Here is an 18021-nt window from a genome sequence, read left to right as displayed (position 1 = left end):
AGAGTGTTTGCTTGTGAATATGTCTCAGTAATACAAAAATATACAGTGTGTCCTAATTCTGTTTCCCTTTGTCTCCTGGTATGTAACTGCATCAGAATATATGCTTGTGATTGCTTGTATTATTCTTCTGCACTGTGTTGTATTCAAATTAAGCTCTACTCAGCTGGAGCCACTGGAATTAATAAACCTAAGTTAGTCATTCATTCCGTTAATTTCAGAGCAGGACTAACATTAGATACAACCTATTATTATTATTAAAAATTTGCAGACCGCCCTTCATCCTCAGATCTCAGGGTGGTTCACAGCATAAAAATACAAGATAAAAACACAAAATATATAATAAAAACAAGAACAAAAGTATTATTATTATTATTAGAAAGGTAAAGGACCCCTGACAGTTAAATAAGTCCAGTCGTGAACAACTCTGGGGTTGCAGCGCTCATCTCGCTTTATTGGCTGAGGGAGCTGGCATACAGCTTCCAGGTCATGTGGCCAGCATGGCAAACGCTTCTGGCAAACCAGAGCAGCACACAGAAATGCCATTTACCTTCCTGCCGGAGTGGTACCTATTTATCTACTTGCACTTTGACATGCTTTCGAACAGCTAGGTTGGCAGGAGCTGGGACCAAACAACGGGCGCTCATCCCGTTGCGGGGATTCAAACCGCCGACCTTCCAATTGGCAAGCCCAAGGCTCAGTGGTTTACACCACAGCGCCACCCGCATCCCTATTATTATTATTATTGTCATTATCATCATCATCATCATCAGTATTACAATTTATTGCCTCCCTTCACCCTAAGGTCCCAGGGTGCGTTGCAACAATTAAAATGTAGCATTAATATTGAAACACTGTATTTTTTAAAAAAAAATGAAAACAACAATTTGCTAAAGGCTTCTGTTTTCATTTCTTTCTTCATAGGTAGCTGCTTCAGAACTTTTTGCTTCCGTGTTAAAATAACAGCAGCAACAATAACTCTCTTTCACACACACACACACACACACACACACACACAACAGGGAGAAATTGACCAAAGGAGAGCGAAGGCCAGAACGCAGGATGGGCATTTGGCATGGGGTTAATGAATGCGCCAGGGCGCCTGACCCCATCTCGTCCTCCCATCCTTCCCCTCCATCTCCCCATTGTCCTTTGAAAGGAATGCCAAGGGAGGGGGGGTGCCCGTCGGAAGGACCTCCCGAGCGCCTCTCCCCACCCGGCCCCAGCCTTCCAAGCCGACCCAAGTCCCGCAGATCTCCGGCGCTCCCCAAAGCCTAATCTCCAGGAGCGGCGAGGAGGAGACGGGGAGCGTATCAAGCGGGGTCCCGCCCGCCCGCCCCTTCTCCTCCTCCCTCCTGACAATGATTGCCGTCGATTCTGGCGACAGGGAGACGCAGGCTGCCCCGCGGGGCCTGCGCCAGCCAGGGGCCTCGGGACGTCAGGGCTGCTCGCAAAGCCCCTCTCATCCGGGGGGTTTAGCCAAATCGGCTCTGACATCCCGGAGAGCCGCAGACATCAACGGTGAACGATCTAATGGTTTTTAATTTCATTACGGCTCTCCTAATTGAGGGGGCCGCCCGCGCGCCTCCCCGCTTCCCATTGTTGTGGAGCGCGGGCTCCGCTTGGCAGGGAGGGAGACGGTTGGGCCCAGTGGGAAGGGGCGTCCCAGTCGGAGCGCCCATTGCCCTTTGCGCGTCCCCCACCGCAAGCCAGGAGTCGTGTGTGTGTGAGAGAGAGAGAGAGAGCAGAGTTGTGGGGGGGGGAGAGAAAGAATCATAGATTCGTAGAGTTGGAAGGGACCGCCAAGGGTCATCTAGTCCAACCCCCTGCTATGCAGGAAGATGCAGCTGTCCCATATGGGGATCGAACCTGCAACCTTCGCATTATCAGCACCATGCTTCAACAAACTGAGCTGTCCATGCCCATATATAATTCTTCAAGAAACAGCCTTCTGTGCACCCCCACCCCATCCTAATCTAGGAGTGGGGGGGGAGAGACACACAGAGACACACACAGAGAGAGGGGAGAGGGGGAGAGAGAAAAAAATAATCATAGAGTTGGAAGGAACCCCAAAGGTCATCTAGTCCAACCCCCTGCAATGCAGGAATCACGGCTAATGTGATTCCAGAAAGGGCAACCAAAGATTATCAAATCTTCAACCTTTTCAAACCCAGGATCTACTTTTAACCCAAATGGGGTACCAATTTCTTAATCTTTCACCATATATTTGCAGGGTGGTAGCACTCCTGCTGTGACCCACCTTGAATCAGGCCACAACCCACCTGTTGAAGAGACTGCATGCAAAGGAATTGCTAGACATGTGAGCTATGGCCCTTCTTCAAATATGCCTCACATCCTAGTGAAGAACAGATGAAGTTGCCTTATACTGTACTGAGTCAGATGATTGGTCCATCTAGGTTAGTATTAACTACATCAGTGATCTTCAGCTGATGGACTCCCAGCATCCGTTAGCCAACTTAGCCAACTATCAGTCCCATTGCACAAAGAAAACTTCCACATCAGGGAATAATGTCCCTCACCAGGACATGCTATCTTTCTATGTGCAGGGAGGGTTGTTTTGTTCTTGTCTCCAGGAGATGAAAGCACTGAAACATGTCAAACATCTCTCCTACAACATGAAGTGGTATCTCTCCTACAACATGAAGTGGTATCCTCAGGGAGAGTTTGAGGACATAGGGGTTGTACTTGGGCTACAACTCTATGCTGCCTGGGGTTGGTGGGATTTGTTCTTCAACAGCATCCAAAGCACCACAGGCGGTGATGGCTGGTGCTCATTGGGACTGGTAGGGCAGAAGACAAGGAGCCCACCTGTAGGTGGCGCCACAGCCAGTGACAGGCAGAGCCAACTAAGTCCATTTTTGACCCCCGTCCTCTTCCCTGCTCAGTTCTGCAAAGGCAACACTGAGACTTAAGGTGGAGGAAGAATTTGGCAGACATGCCCTGGGCCTGATCTGGTTATAAATAGCAAGGAAAGCAGGTGGAGACTGGCTGAGGGCAGACTGGGGCTGGGGGGGGGGGCAGTTCTGGTCCTAATGGGCCGGCCTCCACTGGTCACAGGTTCCCCACACCTGGTATAGAGAGAGAGACCAAGAACATATATTTGCAGTGGCTACCAAGTCAAACCTCAAGCAATTTAAGTATTTCTGTTCTTTCTATCATGAATCTATAGCTTATTTCTAATTTGTGTCTTTGTCTGGTTGATACGTTTGTAAAGGTTTGCAGTCTGCCCTGGAATCTATTCTGACTGACAGCGATATCTAAATATTTTAAAAGAATAATCACGCTTCCTTAACTGTGGTCTTTCACACACAAACATGTCGTTTAGCTATTAAATGTTTGAGGCTAAGGTTGTAACTGTTTGCAGAGGGCTAGCTGTCTTAGGACTCAGCTACAGCTGCAAATAAAACGTTTTAAGTGAAAGTACAATATGCAAATCTGACACTAGATGGTGACAGTGAGCTATGGCAAATTCAATATCTTCTTCAAAACGTTTTTTGAAGCATTTTCACAACGTTTTTTATATGTGTGTAGATTTCACCCTAGTCTATTGCTGCAAAGCCAGTGAAAGGTCTTGTGGCATGTTTACGGCTAACAAATTTATGATTGTTATTATTATTACTGTATTATTATTATTACTGTATTATTATTATTATTATTATTATTATTATTATTATTATTATTATACTATAATACATTTGTCTTAAAGGTGCCACAAGATTCTTTGATGTTTCTGGTTTGTTTCTTCATAAGATTTATACACTGCTTGATTGTTAGGGGGGAACTTCAAAAACCTCAAAGCGTTTTACAAAAGGTTGCAATCCTATACGCATTTGCTTGCTTGCACGTAAAATCCCTGGGTCAGGCAGTAGGTCAGACTTCTGAAAGGACATTATAGGATTGCACTGTTCAAGGTTATAACAAGAAAAGGCACGGCATGCGACTAACTAGAAATTGTTGCCCTTAGTCGAAGATAATTTAGAAGCAAGTTATAATTAATCACAACACATTCCCATGCATGTTTGCTCAGAAACAATTCCCATTGTGTACAATCGACCTTAATCCCTTCATAAATAAATTTAGGATTGCAATCCTTAAAAAAGAGGAGGAGGAAGAGCGGAGGAGGAGGAGGCATTCTGTACATGCTCTGATTCCTCCTTGAGGTCTAACACCAAAAATAGGTGCTGAAGCTAAGTCCAAAACATGCACAGTTAAAATTAAGCCTGGACTAGAATACTGGGGATGTGTGTGTGTGTGTGTGTGTGATGTCAGTCCAGTGAGGCATGAGGATTAATTCAAACTGTAACCTGGGCTGGGCGGCTGCACTTCAATCTAGGTTACTAGATCAGTTAGCACATTGTACAGATCCTTGTTTACAAGGCGCTGCTGTCTCCCATTTCATCTCACATCTCCCCTCCACGTGTCTGCAGGCACCACTTGTGCAGCCGGAGCTCAATTAGAGCCAACTGTTGACAGGGCGCGGCTGCCAGCAAGATGCATCAAACACACTTCCATCAAATTAAGACCAACTTTATTCACTGTTAAACACCTTCCTGGCTCAGGCTTCCCGGCCGCCCATCCCTCGGCATTTCAGCTGTCAGCCTCAGCTTAATGGAAAGAATTTGAGCATTAATGCTCTCTCGCTGCTGCTGCTCTGGCAGTCAGTCTACAGCATAGCTGCCAAGTTATCCCTTTTTTTAAGGGATTTTCCATTATGCTGAATAGGCTTCCTCGCGAGAAAAGGGAAAACTTGGCAGCTATGGTCTACAGCAGGCAGCAAAAGCATGCAGACCTCAATTGAAAAATGCCCTCCATTACTCTAGGTGGGGAAACTAGAACTGCAGGTGATTTTAGCTGAGCATCAGCAGAAGCCTCCTAGCAGGAAGAGTGGTTCCACAGCAGAACAGACCTCCTCAGGAGACAGTGGGCTCTCCTTTGCTGGGGATATTTCAGAAGGTGCTGGGCCACCAGCTGGCAGAGCTACTGCAGCTGTATTTTGAACAGCAGGCCCTGTTCTTAAGCAGGGCACCGGACTGGAGTACTAGTTCGGAGGCCCTCTTCCAATTCTGTTCTTTTGTGATTCCACAGGCCACAACTCCACAGCCAGGGGCATCGCAAGGGGGGCGGTCCACCCTGGGTGTCATGCCTAGGGGGGTGACAAAATCTCCACCCGGATGGGTACGGAAGTGCTCGCACCCCCGGTGGGCGGATTTTTGCAATTGGCGCAACCGCTGTGAAAATACGGCCACTGGTCATGCAAATACGGCCAGCGATCAGCCTCCCCCCCCCCGGGCTGGCGGCATTCACACACTCCTGGCAGTCAGCGCTTGCATCCCTGGCGGCGGTTTTATGCGATCGGCGGTCAGATTTTCATAATCGGTGGGCGGCGCTGGCACCCCTGTATCTGTTTCGTGGCCAACCCTCCCTAAAAAAAGGTCAGCAACTCTGGGCAACGTTCCCAAAAATTGCAATGGGGGGGGCGGGGTTGACAAAAAAAATTGCACCGGGTACCACCTGACCTTGCTACGCCTCTTTCCACAGCAACCTGTTTTCAGTGCTGGGAAAGGACAGTAATCAATATGTGGTTGGATGATGAGAACGCAGTGCAGGCTGTCTCTGGTCATACACAGAGGAGCTTTCTCTCATTGCTGAAAAATATCACAGTCTCCATTTGCCTCCACCCATCTAAGATTAGAAGAGACCTGCGTTTTACATAGGGATGGGTGAATCTGTCAATTTCAGTTTTTGTCTCCTTTTTAAAATTTAAATTCAGTTCTCCACATCACTTTGAGATTTTTTTTAATGTCAGGAAATGTATCAGCATTTTTGTGTGAATTTATCCTAATGTACAACAAGTTTGCATGCAATTTTGGTTAAAAGACACACTTTTGCAAAGCAGCACTCCCAAATATAATGCATCGCTGCATGTTATTTTTCACTAACATGAGTCATTCTTCCATACACCTTACCCAAATATACACATTTTGGTACACATTACTTGGCTAGAACATCTCAACATTCAGAAAAGTGCAAATTTTGGAAGATGGCTGTGTCTCATGTCAGAAAGGGTGAATTAAGTCAGTTCCCCTTTAAATGAGAATGCAGTTCAATTTCTCCCACCCCCCCCAGGTTGAGGCTTGGCCATAAGAATAATTCCCAGAGCATTTGGAGGCTTAGAACATGCTTCTGGGATAGCTCAGTTGGTAAAGCATGAGACTCTTAATCTCAGGGTTGTGGGTTTGAACCCCACATTGGCCAAAAAGATTCAGTCAGGGGGTTGGGCTAGATGACCCTCGTGGTCTATTCCAACTCTACCATTCTATGATTCTATTATTCCCCTTTGAGAAATCAGACTTCAAGCAATATGTGTAGAGGTGTACATGAAAGAAAATAGAGCAGTGGAAACACAGATAAATCAAGAGACTTTCTTACCAAGAGAACATATAAAACAATAATTTTCTACATTATTTCTACGTCATTATTTTATAAACTCCAAATCCCATAAATTATACAATATGCATAATGTCAGCTTTATTACCAGGTAGATATGCCATCTTGTTAACATATGTTGTTTTATTATGCTTCCCTTTTTTCCAAACAGAGAACTGCTTGACCCATAGCCCCCTCACCAGCAGAAATATTAGTTGCAATTCTGAAATAAAGGTAGTTTAAAAAAAAATTCCCTCATTTTCCTTCGCAAGTGCTGCATATACACTCTAGCTTCAAAGTATGTTTTACCCCTAAAAGAATTCTGGGCACTGTAGTTTATGAAGGGTTGCTAGGAATTGTAACTCTGCAAGGGGTAAACTATAGAGCCCAGAATTGTTTAAGGATGAGACTGTGCTTCAAATGTGCTTTAAAGATACAGGATGTACACAGTCTAAGTCACAACATGCACACGCCCTTACATAGCACCCAAGCTACTCAACTGAAAATTCATTGGGGTTTACTCTCCATCAATTTATCTATAGTGGCAAGGAGTGGAGAGCCTGTGGACCTCTAGATGTTGTCAGACTTCAAATCCCATCAGTCCCTGCCAGCATGGCGAGAGTTTTAGGCCATCAACATCTGGGAGGTCACAGGTTAGCCACCCGTAATCTAGGTTACAATCTGGCACAAAGTGAAATCAATGTTGTGAAAGTTTATATCCACCTTATCTGTTGTTGCCATTGGATCATGGCCCAAAATGCCTACTTTCTAAAATGAGAAGAAGAGTTGTTGGGTATGCAAGACTGCCTAGAAATGTTTACCCCTAAACCAGGGGGGGGGGAACCTGTGTGACCCTCTGGATGTCATTGGACTACAACTCCCATGGTCCCTGACCTTTCATCTTGCTGCCTTGGCCTGATGGGAGTTGTAGTCTTAACCAACAGCTAGGTCACAGCTTCTCCATCTCTTCCCTGTTACTGGGAGTGGCTGCGACAAACGAAAGGCACTCTGCAGGTGCTTAGAGAGTCACCATCCGTGATTTCGTATAGCAGGAGCTTAAGATTGCTCAATCCTATTGTGGTGTATATGTATGGATCCAATTAAGCTCTGGTTGAAAAGCTGGAGTTTGTTTTGTTTTGATGAGAGTTCCAATGTCAGTCTGTATCAGCCAATATGAAATTAAATCTGCCAGGTACTTACATGGCCAAATGGGTCAAGATGATTGTTGGTCAGCTTGAGTTTTTGGAAGGAGACCAGCTGCCTCATCCAATGGGCCCCAGTGGCTGGCGAGTCCGGGTGCACATATAATCTTCCCGGCATGGCAGGCTCAGCTTTCCCAGTCACTGACCTAACCAAAATCAACACAATGGGTTTGGTGTTTTGTTTTGTTTTATTCCCTCAACTATGTTAGAAAATCAGAAAAGGCTGCAAATCAGAGGCGGGAAGAGCAGCTTATCCACACTTATCTTTCCTCCACTCTATCCAGGCATGGCCCATGCTTTAAAGTTGTGTCCAAGTGCCCTTTTCCCCCCATGAAACCCAGCTTTTTAAAGCTTTTGCAGGGAAAGCTCCAGGGCAAAAACCAACAGCAACTGCTTGGATACAGAGCTTTAAAGCACAAGGAAAGAGTGGGGCAAAATGTAATTGTGAATAAGCCCAGAGAAAGAGAAGAATTGTCAAATGGCTTTTCCCTCCCAGTCCTATTCCTCAGACATGCCCCATCCCTTCACTAATTTTGCAGTAGCTAAAGTGGTAGAGTCTGGAGGTGGCACAACAGACTGCACCGCATTGCAGATGACAATAATGATAATGATAATGTGCAGCAGAGAGGGGTGGTGGAGTCCTGAAGTCATGGAATGCAGTAGAGACTGCTGCTGATTGGCACTAGTAGGATGGAGGCCAACAGTAGAGGGAGCCAGAGAAAATGCCTGGTCTATGACAGGCATAGGCAAACTCGGCCCTCCAGATGTTTTGGGACTACAACTCCCATCATCCGTAGCTAACAAGACCAGTGGTCAGGGATGATGGGAATTGTGGTCAGGGGCGTAGAAAGGGGGGCAGAGGGGTCGGGCCGCCCCGAGTGCCACTCTGGGAGGGGTGACAAGATGGCCCCTGCCTCCCTCCAGTTGTACAGCAGCCAAGGGTGTGCGCAGTCCATACAGTTGCTGCACATGCACAGTCCGTACGGGATGCCCTGCCCTGGGTGCCGGAGAGGGTTCCTCCGCTACTGATTGTAGTCCCAAAACATCTGGAGGGCTGAGTTTGCCTATGCCTGGTCTGTGATAGGTAGAGCCAATTCATTCTGGTTTTGTCCCCACCATACCCCTTGCTGAATTTTATGAGACTAAGGAGGAGGACGCTGACAGCCAGCACAACCCATGAGACTGATTGTAAGGAGGTGGGCAGGCGGAGGCTGGCAGAGGGCAAACTTAGCTTGATGGGGCATTGCCCCCCACTTGCCCTAATGGACTCGCCTCCACTGACAGAACAGACTGCCCTATTACATGCTGCAGCTGAAGGAATCACATTCTTGAATGTGCAAAGTCTGGTGGATTTGAAAGATGACAAGAATGGTATTGTCCTACCTGAAGTCTGGAGTGGTACAGACCTACCCAACAGTGCCATTCAGCTGTGTGCCACCCAGTATTTAGAGCTGTCCCTCCCTACACACAATGCAAAATGACTGAATTCTGGACTGTTTCGCTTTGTACTGCTCTGTGCTTCAGCCAGGCAAATGAGAGGCATTATGAGAGCACATCTTCCAGCCAGGGAAAACCACTCAAGGTGAAAAGCGGAGCCAACAATGGGTGGGGTCTGTGAGGAGTTCCAAGGACCAGAGAGAGGGGCCTTAAAGGCCCCCCCCCCAGCCAGTGGTTTCCTCAACTCTGCTTTAATGTATAGACAAATGTTCTTAGTCCAAGGAGCAGGGTATCCCATGCCACACCAAAGAGCAGGGGTCAGCAAACCTTTTCAGCAGGGGACCAGTCTACAGGCCCTCAGATCTTGTGGGGGGCCAGACTATATTTTGAAGGAAAAAATGAATGAATTCCTATGCCCCACAAATAACCCAGAGATGCATTTTAAATAGAAGCACACATTCTACTCATGTAAAAACACGCTGATTCCCGGACCCTCCGCGGGCTGGAATTAGAAGGCGATTGGGCCGCATCCGGCCCCCGGGCCTTAGTTTGCCTACCCATGCCAAAGAACAATTGCCCCTTTTGACTTTGCTCTGTATAGATTTTGTTTTAAACCCTTTAATCTTGCATGGTTTTTGCCCTATCTCCAAAACAGAATTAGCCTGCATACCATTTATTATCTGCAAATTTGTATCTGTGGTCATCAGAGGGGACAATATCCATTAACAGGATGTACTTTGTTTTTGGGTTGAGTCCCGTCACTTTCACCTTGTAGCTGGGGAACATGCGCCTAAAAAGAAAAGAAAAAGACATGTCAATATTAGCAGAGACATGCATTGATCTGAAAAAGTTTGCTCTGGAACAAATTGCAATTACAGTCTTCCGTAGTATAACCAAGATTGAGAACCAGATATGAGGTCCTGTTATCGTTAAGGAGTATGATCCACCAGTAAGTTCTCTTACAGCTGCAATCCTAAGCATTTACTCAGAAGTATACCCTGCTACTTCTGGGTTGCCTTACTTCAAATAAATTTGCTTAAGACTCCTATCTCTCCTCTCTGCTTCCTCCCTCTCTTTTTTCAAAAGAAGTCATCCAGTATCTGACGCCTTTAAATAATTTCTCACCCATGGGTCTGTGTAATCTATAGCACTCTCTAACCAGAATGCAGCACTTCTGAATCCCGAGTAAAAGTCGCAAAGTAATTTAAACAGCCCAAAGCAAAACCAAGTGAAAACAAAATGATATCATACAGTTTCCAAAATAGAACAAAGAGCTATCAGAGGTGGGGAGCTTGTGGCCTCCAAGATGTTAAAGGTAAAGGTAAAGGGACCCCTGACCATTAGGTCCAGTCACGGACAACTCTATCTCACTTTACTGGCCAAAGGAGCTGGCGTACAGCTTCCAGGTCATGTGGGCGGGAGGGCGCTGAGCTCTCCTTTTGGCTTGCGCTCCTCCCGCCTGTGGAGGGGACGCTGTGAGCTCCTCGGGGAGTGAGCGGGCAGGCGGTGGCAGCGCGGGGGTATTGCGGGGCAGGCTCGGCAGTGCCCCCTCCATTTTCGCGCCCTAGGCAATGGCCTAGTCCGCCTAAATGGACGCACCGGCCCTGGCGGTACCTATTTATCTACTTGCACTTTGACGTGCTTTTGAACTGCTAGGTGGGCAGGAGCTGGGACCGAGCAATGGGAGCTCACCCCTTCGCAGGGATTCGAACCACCGACCTTCTATCGGCAAGCCCTAGGCTCTATGGTTTAGACCACAGAGCCACCCGCATCCCAAGATGTTGCTGGGCTATAAAATGACCACTGGCTCATGCTGGCTGGACTTGATTGGAATTGGAGCCCTAGCTTCCCAATCCCTGGTTCAGAGTGTTTAACATAGCCATGAAGGTCTCTGGGTGGCAATGCAACTCACAAGGAAGGGTAGGAAGATAGGAAACTGCTTTTTACCAAGTTGGGTCATTGGTCATCTAGCTCAGTATTATCTACACACCCACTGACTGGCAGCAACTCTCAAGGGTTTCAGGCAGGTGTCCTTAAACCTACTGGAGGTACCAGGGATCGAACCTGGGACCTTCTGCACATAAAGCAGATGCTCTACCACTGAGCTACAGCCATGTCCCTAAGACATAGGAAGCTGCCTTATTATGAGTAAGGCCATTGGCCCATCTAGCTCATTATTGTCAACACACTAACTGGCAGCAATTCTCAGGGGTTTAGACAGATGTCCTGCTTAGCAGTTGGGGAGCAGGAGGAGGAAGACTGGAATTTTAAGAGCTGCTGGCAGAGCTTGTTTTTTTCTTCTTCTTCTTTCGCCTCTCTCCATTTTTCCTTGCATGTTATGCACGCCTGTCTTCCTACGGATTTCTGTAAGCTGCTCTGCAATTGTATTTACAATTGTATTTAGAAGAGGCTTTTGTAAGTGTACTACTGTAAAAAAATAACTATGTGGAAAGCAACAAGAAGTCTTATAATGCATTAAAGACTAACAGATTCACAGAATCATAGATCTGTAGAGTTGGAAGGGACCATAGGGGTCAACTAGTCCAACCCCCTACAATGCAGGAATCTTTCACCCAATGTGGGACTCGAACCCACGACCCTGAGATTAACAGTTATGTTTATATTGTTTACAAAAGTTGGGTGCCTGCCCCTCTCTCTACCAAGCAGAGGCCCATGGGGCTCCTTTGGAGAATTGAAGAAATACTACCGGTATATATACACATATTTACTCCTTCAATCTGCATGGAGGGAGTCCAGATCTTACAGCATGGTCATCTCAAGAGTGGTTTGCTCCCCACCACAGGGCAGCACTCCAGTCTAAGGCATCTCTCCTCATTCTGCTGCTCCTAAACACTAAGCCTCCTTTATTCAGTTGCATGTCAGTGCCTGAAGGCGGTTGGAGGATGGATGGCGGCTAACAGATTGAGGTTGAATCCTGACAAGACAGAAGTACTGTTTGTGGGGGACAGGAGGCAGGCAGGTGTGGAGGATTCCCTGGTTCTGAATGGGGTAACTGTGCCCCTGAAAGACCAGGTGCGCAGCCTGGGAGTCATTTTGGACTCACAGCTGTCCATGGAGGCGCAGGTCAATTCTGTGTCCAGGGCAGCTGTCTATCAGCTCCATCTGGTACGCAGGCTGAGACCCTACCTGCCTGCAGACTGTCTCGCCAGAGTGGTGCATGCTCTAGTTATCTCCCGCTTGGACTACTGCAATGCGCTCTACATGGGGCTACCTTTGAAGGTGACTCGGAAACTACAACTAATCCAGAATGTGGCAGCTAGACTGGTGACTGGGAGCGGCCGCCGAGACCACATAACACCGGTCTTGGAAGATCTACATTGGCTCCCAGTACGTTTCCGAGCACAATTCAAAGTGTTGGTGCTGACCTTTAAAGCCCTAAATGGCCTTGGTCCAGTATACCTGAAGGAGCATCTCCACCTCCATCATTCTGCCCGGACACTGAGGTCCAGCACCGAGGGCCTTCTGGCGGTTCCCTCGTTGCGAGAAGCCAAGTTGCAGGGAACTAGGCAGAGGGCCTTCTCGGTGGTGGCGCCTGCCCTGTGGAACGCCCTCCCAACACATGTCAAAAAAGAAAACAACTACCAGACTTTTAGAAGACATCTGAAGGCAGCCCTGTTCAGGGAGGCTTTTAATGTTTAATAGATTATTGTGTTGTATTTTTCTGTTGGAAGCTGCCCAGAGTGGCTGGGGAGACCCGGCCAGATGGGCGGGGTATAAATAATAAATTATTATTATTATTATTATCATCATTATCATTATCATTATCATTATCATGGTCAGTTCTTTCAATGCTTTGAAATACTAATGATTAACCCCCTCAGGTGTCACCTAACAAAGGAGTTCTCCTGACCATCAACACTTGTTGATTGACAACGGTTTAAAGGCCCTTAGGACATTTGCATAGGTTAATTAACTCTTCACACACTAATTGCTGGTGCTCAGAAGTAGGAACGCAAATTCCAATGCGCATGGATCTTGATTACATTCTCAAAGTCCAAGCACAGTCTTTACACATAAGCACGATTTAAACACCTCAACCCCCTTGCATAACTTCCATTCTAATACACATTGAGACTGCCTTATAACATATCCCAGTTATAGCATACAAGTTCTAATTAAATCTTAACCTTTACTACACTTAAACATCTTAGCACCACAGATCTACAGTATTACAATATCAATGCACACAAGCAAGAGACTTTAAAACACGTCTGTGGCATCCAAAATTATACTGAATAAAATCACACGTCTAAAACATACTTTATAAACACTCTTCCTTTTTAAATTTGAAAGTCTTTAAGCAGGGCCATTTTAAGCACCTTTGGCGCCCTGGCACTGTGGTGCAACGGATCCCTCCGCCGCCGCCCCCCCCCCCCCGCCCCGGGCTTGCTGCGCGGCGGAGTGGCCGGCGGGTGGGCAGGCGCGGCTGCATGGCGCCCCCCCCCCCGCGGGCTGGCACCACCCAGCCTGGCCGTAGAGCCAGCCCTGTCTTTAAGACTCTTGCTGCAACAGACCTATGGATACGGAGCAATGGATTGACACGGAGCAATGGATTCAAGCTACAAGAAAGAAGATTCCACCTAAACGTTAGGAAGAACTTCCTGACAGTAAGAGCTGTTCGGCAGTGGAATTTGCTGCCAAGGAGTGTGGTGGAGTCTCCTTCTTTGGAGGTCTTTAAGCGGAGGCTTGACAGCCATATGTCAGGAATGCTTTGATGGTGTTTCCTGCTTGGCAGGGGGTTGGACTGGATGGCCCTTGTGGTCTCTTCCAACTCTATGATTCTATGATATAATTATATGTTTGCATGTGTGCATGTATATTTGCATATATTAACTATTTCTATATAAAAAAAATTCCTTCAGTAGCACCTTAAAGACCAACTAAGTTTATATTTTGGTATGAGCTTTCGTGTGCATGCACACTTCTTCAGATACACACATGCACACGAAAGCTCATACCAAAATATAAACTTAGTTGGTCTTTAAGGTGCTACTGAAGGAATTTTTTTATTTTGCTTCGACTCAGACCAACACGGCTACCTACCTGTAACTATTTCTATATACTTCACTGAATAAGAATTATATGCATTATACATACATAACATTGAGCAAAAATGAGTACAATAATAACAACAACAACAACAACAACAACAACAACAACAACAACTTGAATTTGAATTTGAATTTATATACTGCCCAATATCTGGAGGTCTCAGGGCTGTTCATAGAACAAAATCAAAATACGAAACCACAAAATATATAATCAAAATAAAAACAACAACCCATTAACCCCCCAAATATATACACACAACACAACACAACTTGTCTGTAAGGTACCTCCAAAAGAACCACAGGAATAAATTTGTTTGAAACTGTATAATTGTCTCTTTTTTTCTATTTCAATTCTAGGCCAGAATCCAATTAACAATAAATCTAGAAATCGAAGGAACCAAAGGCTGGAATCCTGTACCTGGAAGTGAGTCCAACTGAACCAAATCAGATTTACTTCCAGGTAGACAGGTATAAGATTTCCTTGGACTCTGCTTCTCCTCCACAACGGCATATCCTCTGTGCCACGTGGTCAACATGAATAAGGGCTGTGGCTTAGTGGTACAGCATTTGCCTTGCATCCAAAAGGTCCCAGGTTCAATCCCCAGCATCTCCAGGTAGGATCTGGAATGTCCCCCCACCTGACATCTTGAAATGAATCATTTCCCGCCCATGTAGAAAATACAGAGCTGGATGGACCAAGGGTTTGATTCAACAGAAGACCACTTCCTATGTTCCTAAACTGCTTTTGAGATGGAAATTTAAATGGACATGCTAAGGCAGTGGGGAACCGGTCATTGTGTATAAAAAGCAGGGAGGGGTGCCTGAAAATCCTGTTTGCTAAGACAAGCTTCTTTGTGCCACTAAGCAGTTCTTTGCATCCTCAAAACTTAGAAGGGAGTGGCAGCAGGGTCATCAAAACTGCAGTAGAACTTTGCTCTCTTCCTCCTGCGACAGATGCAACGGATGCGAACTAATCAATGCTCCATTCGCTAATGAATGCTTATACATAAGAATGTATGAAGAATCGTAGTGGATCGGGCAATGGCCCATCTATTATTTTATTTATTTATTTATTAAAATTGTATCCTGCCCTTCATCCGAAGATCACAGGGCAGTTCACAACATAAAAAAAATACATACAACCACCAGCAGCCAGGATTCTCTATGGCACAAATGTGGCAGGAAAAAGTTCCCACCCAAGAAGAACAGGATAAGTAAAGTGATGGACAACATGGAATTGGCAAAGTTAACAGCTAAAATAAGAGAACCTAATGATGACTGTTTTGTGCAGGCATCCCCAAACTTCGGCCCTCCAGATGTTTTGGACTACAATTCCCATCTTCCCCAACCACTGGTCCTGTTAGCTAGGGATCATGGGAGTTGTAGGCCAAAACATCTGGAGGGCCGCAGTTTGGGGATGCCTGGTTTTGTGGAAGAATGGAAGCCTTTTTCGGACTAGTTAAAGAAATATTATAGTATGATGAATTTGCAAGCAGGATTTGAACTATGAGCAACAGAAGGAATTAAAGATTATTGCATTGTTGTTATGGTATAAGAGAGAGGTGACAGGGTGCAGCAACGGGGAGCAATGTAAAACACAATGGAAAATGGGGTGGGAAGTCGACAAAACAACAAGGAAAAAATATGTGTTGGAATGTATATGTGATTTTTTTGAAAATTTGATTCAAATTTTGAAAATTATAACGGGGGAGAGGGGAATACAGCCAGATGCCCATGGGAAGCTTACATGCAGGATCTGAGCACAACAGTACTCTCCCCGCCTATCATTTCCAGAAACTAGTACAGTATCTGGAGCATACTGCCTCTAGCGGTGGAGGTACAACATAGCCAGCGGGGCTAATAACCAATAATGATTATAGTTATCCATCTAAAGCATTATAGAAGACTTAGATATAAAACAATATATAATAGTATATAATATAATAATATATAATAGTATATTTATACAAGGGGGAGGGGGGAGAAACAACATTGTGTTCGGAAACGGAAACACAGAATAAATTGCAGCAAATCCTAAACTCCTCAAACGCAGAATCTTCCAGTCAGACCCTGGCATTCATTTCAACAGGACTACCGTAATTTCAAAACTGGAGTAAAAATTGAACCTTAAAGCATAACCTCTGGCGCTTGTGGTGGAGCGTGTTTTTGGAACACCATAATTGGAGGCGGGATCAGAGAACAGTTTTTTCCTCAACACTGAGAGGTAGAGATAGCGCCCTTGTAAGTTATATTAAGGGACCCAGGTGGCACTGTGGTTAAACCACTGAGCCTAGGGCTTGCCGATCAGAAGGTCGGCGGTTCGAATCCCTGTGTCGGGGTGAGCTCCCGTTGCTTGGTCCCAGCTCCTGCCAACCTAGCAGTTCGAAAGTCAAAATGCAAGTAGATAAATAGGAACCGCTACAGCGGGAAGGTAAACGAATAATGCGAGATGAGCGCGCAACCCCAGAGTCGGTCACGACTGGACCTAATGGTCAGGGGTCCCTTTACCTTTACCTTTTAAGTTATATTATGATAAATACAGAGGTGAGGAGGTCAAATAGTTTATAAAGGACCCTGTTCCGATCTGATTGTTTTGATGCCATTGGGTCTAGATTTGCGCATATATATATATATATATATATATATATATATATTAAAACATGGCGAATCTCTTACTGTCCCTATAACACGCGCGCAAAACTGAGAAGCGCAATAGAACCCCATAGTGCGATCCTATGCATGTTTACTCTGAAGTTCTGAGGAACTTACTCGAAGTAATTGTGCGTAGAATCGCAGTCTAATGGCATAGTGTTCACTGTGTTAATTTCAAGCCTTCACCTGTCGCTAAACTTGATACAACAAAAAAACTCATTAACAAAACCAGAGCAAGCTTGAGTGAAGTGTTTATGCTTTTATGACACACAGACACACAAACAAACACATTAAGAAAAGGGGAAACACTTTGGATTGAAGCACTAAGTCCTGTTCAGAGGGAAATGACTAACCTACGTTCATTCATTTCTGTGGATCTACTCTGAGCCGGACTTACATCTGAATTGACATAGTCAGGACTGTGCCACCGAAACTGGCGGGCCTTTACGGTAAATGGTTTCATTTTGTCTCAATTATTGCAATGGTTACCCTGCGAAAATAACTGGAAGATATTCTGCAGCACCTAAACTTGTTTTAAAAGGGTGGGGGGAGAGAATATCAGGAGAAAACAAAACTTCTCATTTCCCCACCACCACCCATGGATCAAAGCCAAACACTTTTCAGAACAGAACTCTCCAGCCCAGGCATCCCCAAACTGCGGCCCTCCAGATGTTTTGGACTACAATTCCCATGATCCCTGACCACTGGTCCTGTTAGCTAGGGATCATGGGAGTTGTAGGCTAAAACATCTGGAGGGCCGCAGTTTGGGGATGCCTGCTCCAGCCCGTCTGTTCTATGCACGCCCCTCTACTCAGAAGTCAACCTCACTACGTTCATTAGGACTTACTCCCAAGAAAACGCGCCAGGCATTGCAACCCAAGACGTGCTTGACGTGGGCCAAATTCGCCTGCCTTCTATATAGTACACTCATCGCCCTAATTATCGCATCCACAAACCTTAAGATCAATTCTTCGAAATATTCCTGCAAGGAAATCTATTCTGAGAGCTCCGGTGTCACTCCTGATATTACATTTTATGCGACACCAGATCCTGCGTACCTATTTTTCACTGGGCAATAGCCTTCAAGGCACGTCCGGGCTGCTATAACGCACCCGGAAATGTTTCTTTTCATTTCAATGGGGTTCGCAAAGGAACTCCCCCTCCCTCCGAGGACACACACAGCCCTGCAAATGAATCGTGTTTCTTCGTCTTTT

The 18021-nt window shown here is 45.8% G+C and overlaps 1 protein-coding gene and 1 non-coding gene across 2 annotated transcripts in view; both read right to left on the bottom strand.

The window, feature by feature from the left end:
* TBX5 (T-box transcription factor 5) overlaps positions 1-18021 on the bottom strand; it is a 53220-nt gene that overhangs the window by 25226 nt on the left and 9973 nt on the right. Inside the window, exons 4-5 of the mRNA XM_035098282.3 lie at positions 9754-9873; positions 7645-7792 (exon numbers count right to left, since the gene is read on the bottom strand). Coding sequence (XP_034954173.1) covers positions 7645-7792; positions 9754-9873 — 268 coding nt within the window. The remainder of the gene's footprint in view (positions 1-7644; positions 7793-9753; positions 9874-18021) is intronic.
* Positions 11127-11202, bottom strand: TRNAI-UAU (transfer RNA isoleucine (anticodon UAU)). Its single transcript has one exon. It is a non-coding gene; the product is annotated as a tRNA-Ile (tRNA).

This window comes from Zootoca vivipara, chromosome 16 (assembly GCF_965207765.1).
Source record: "Zootoca vivipara chromosome 16, rZooViv2.hap1.1, whole genome shotgun sequence".
Lineage (NCBI taxonomy): Eukaryota > Metazoa > Chordata > Lepidosauria > Squamata > Lacertidae > Zootoca > Zootoca vivipara.
This window is presented reverse-complemented; position numbering and strand designations above follow the sequence as displayed.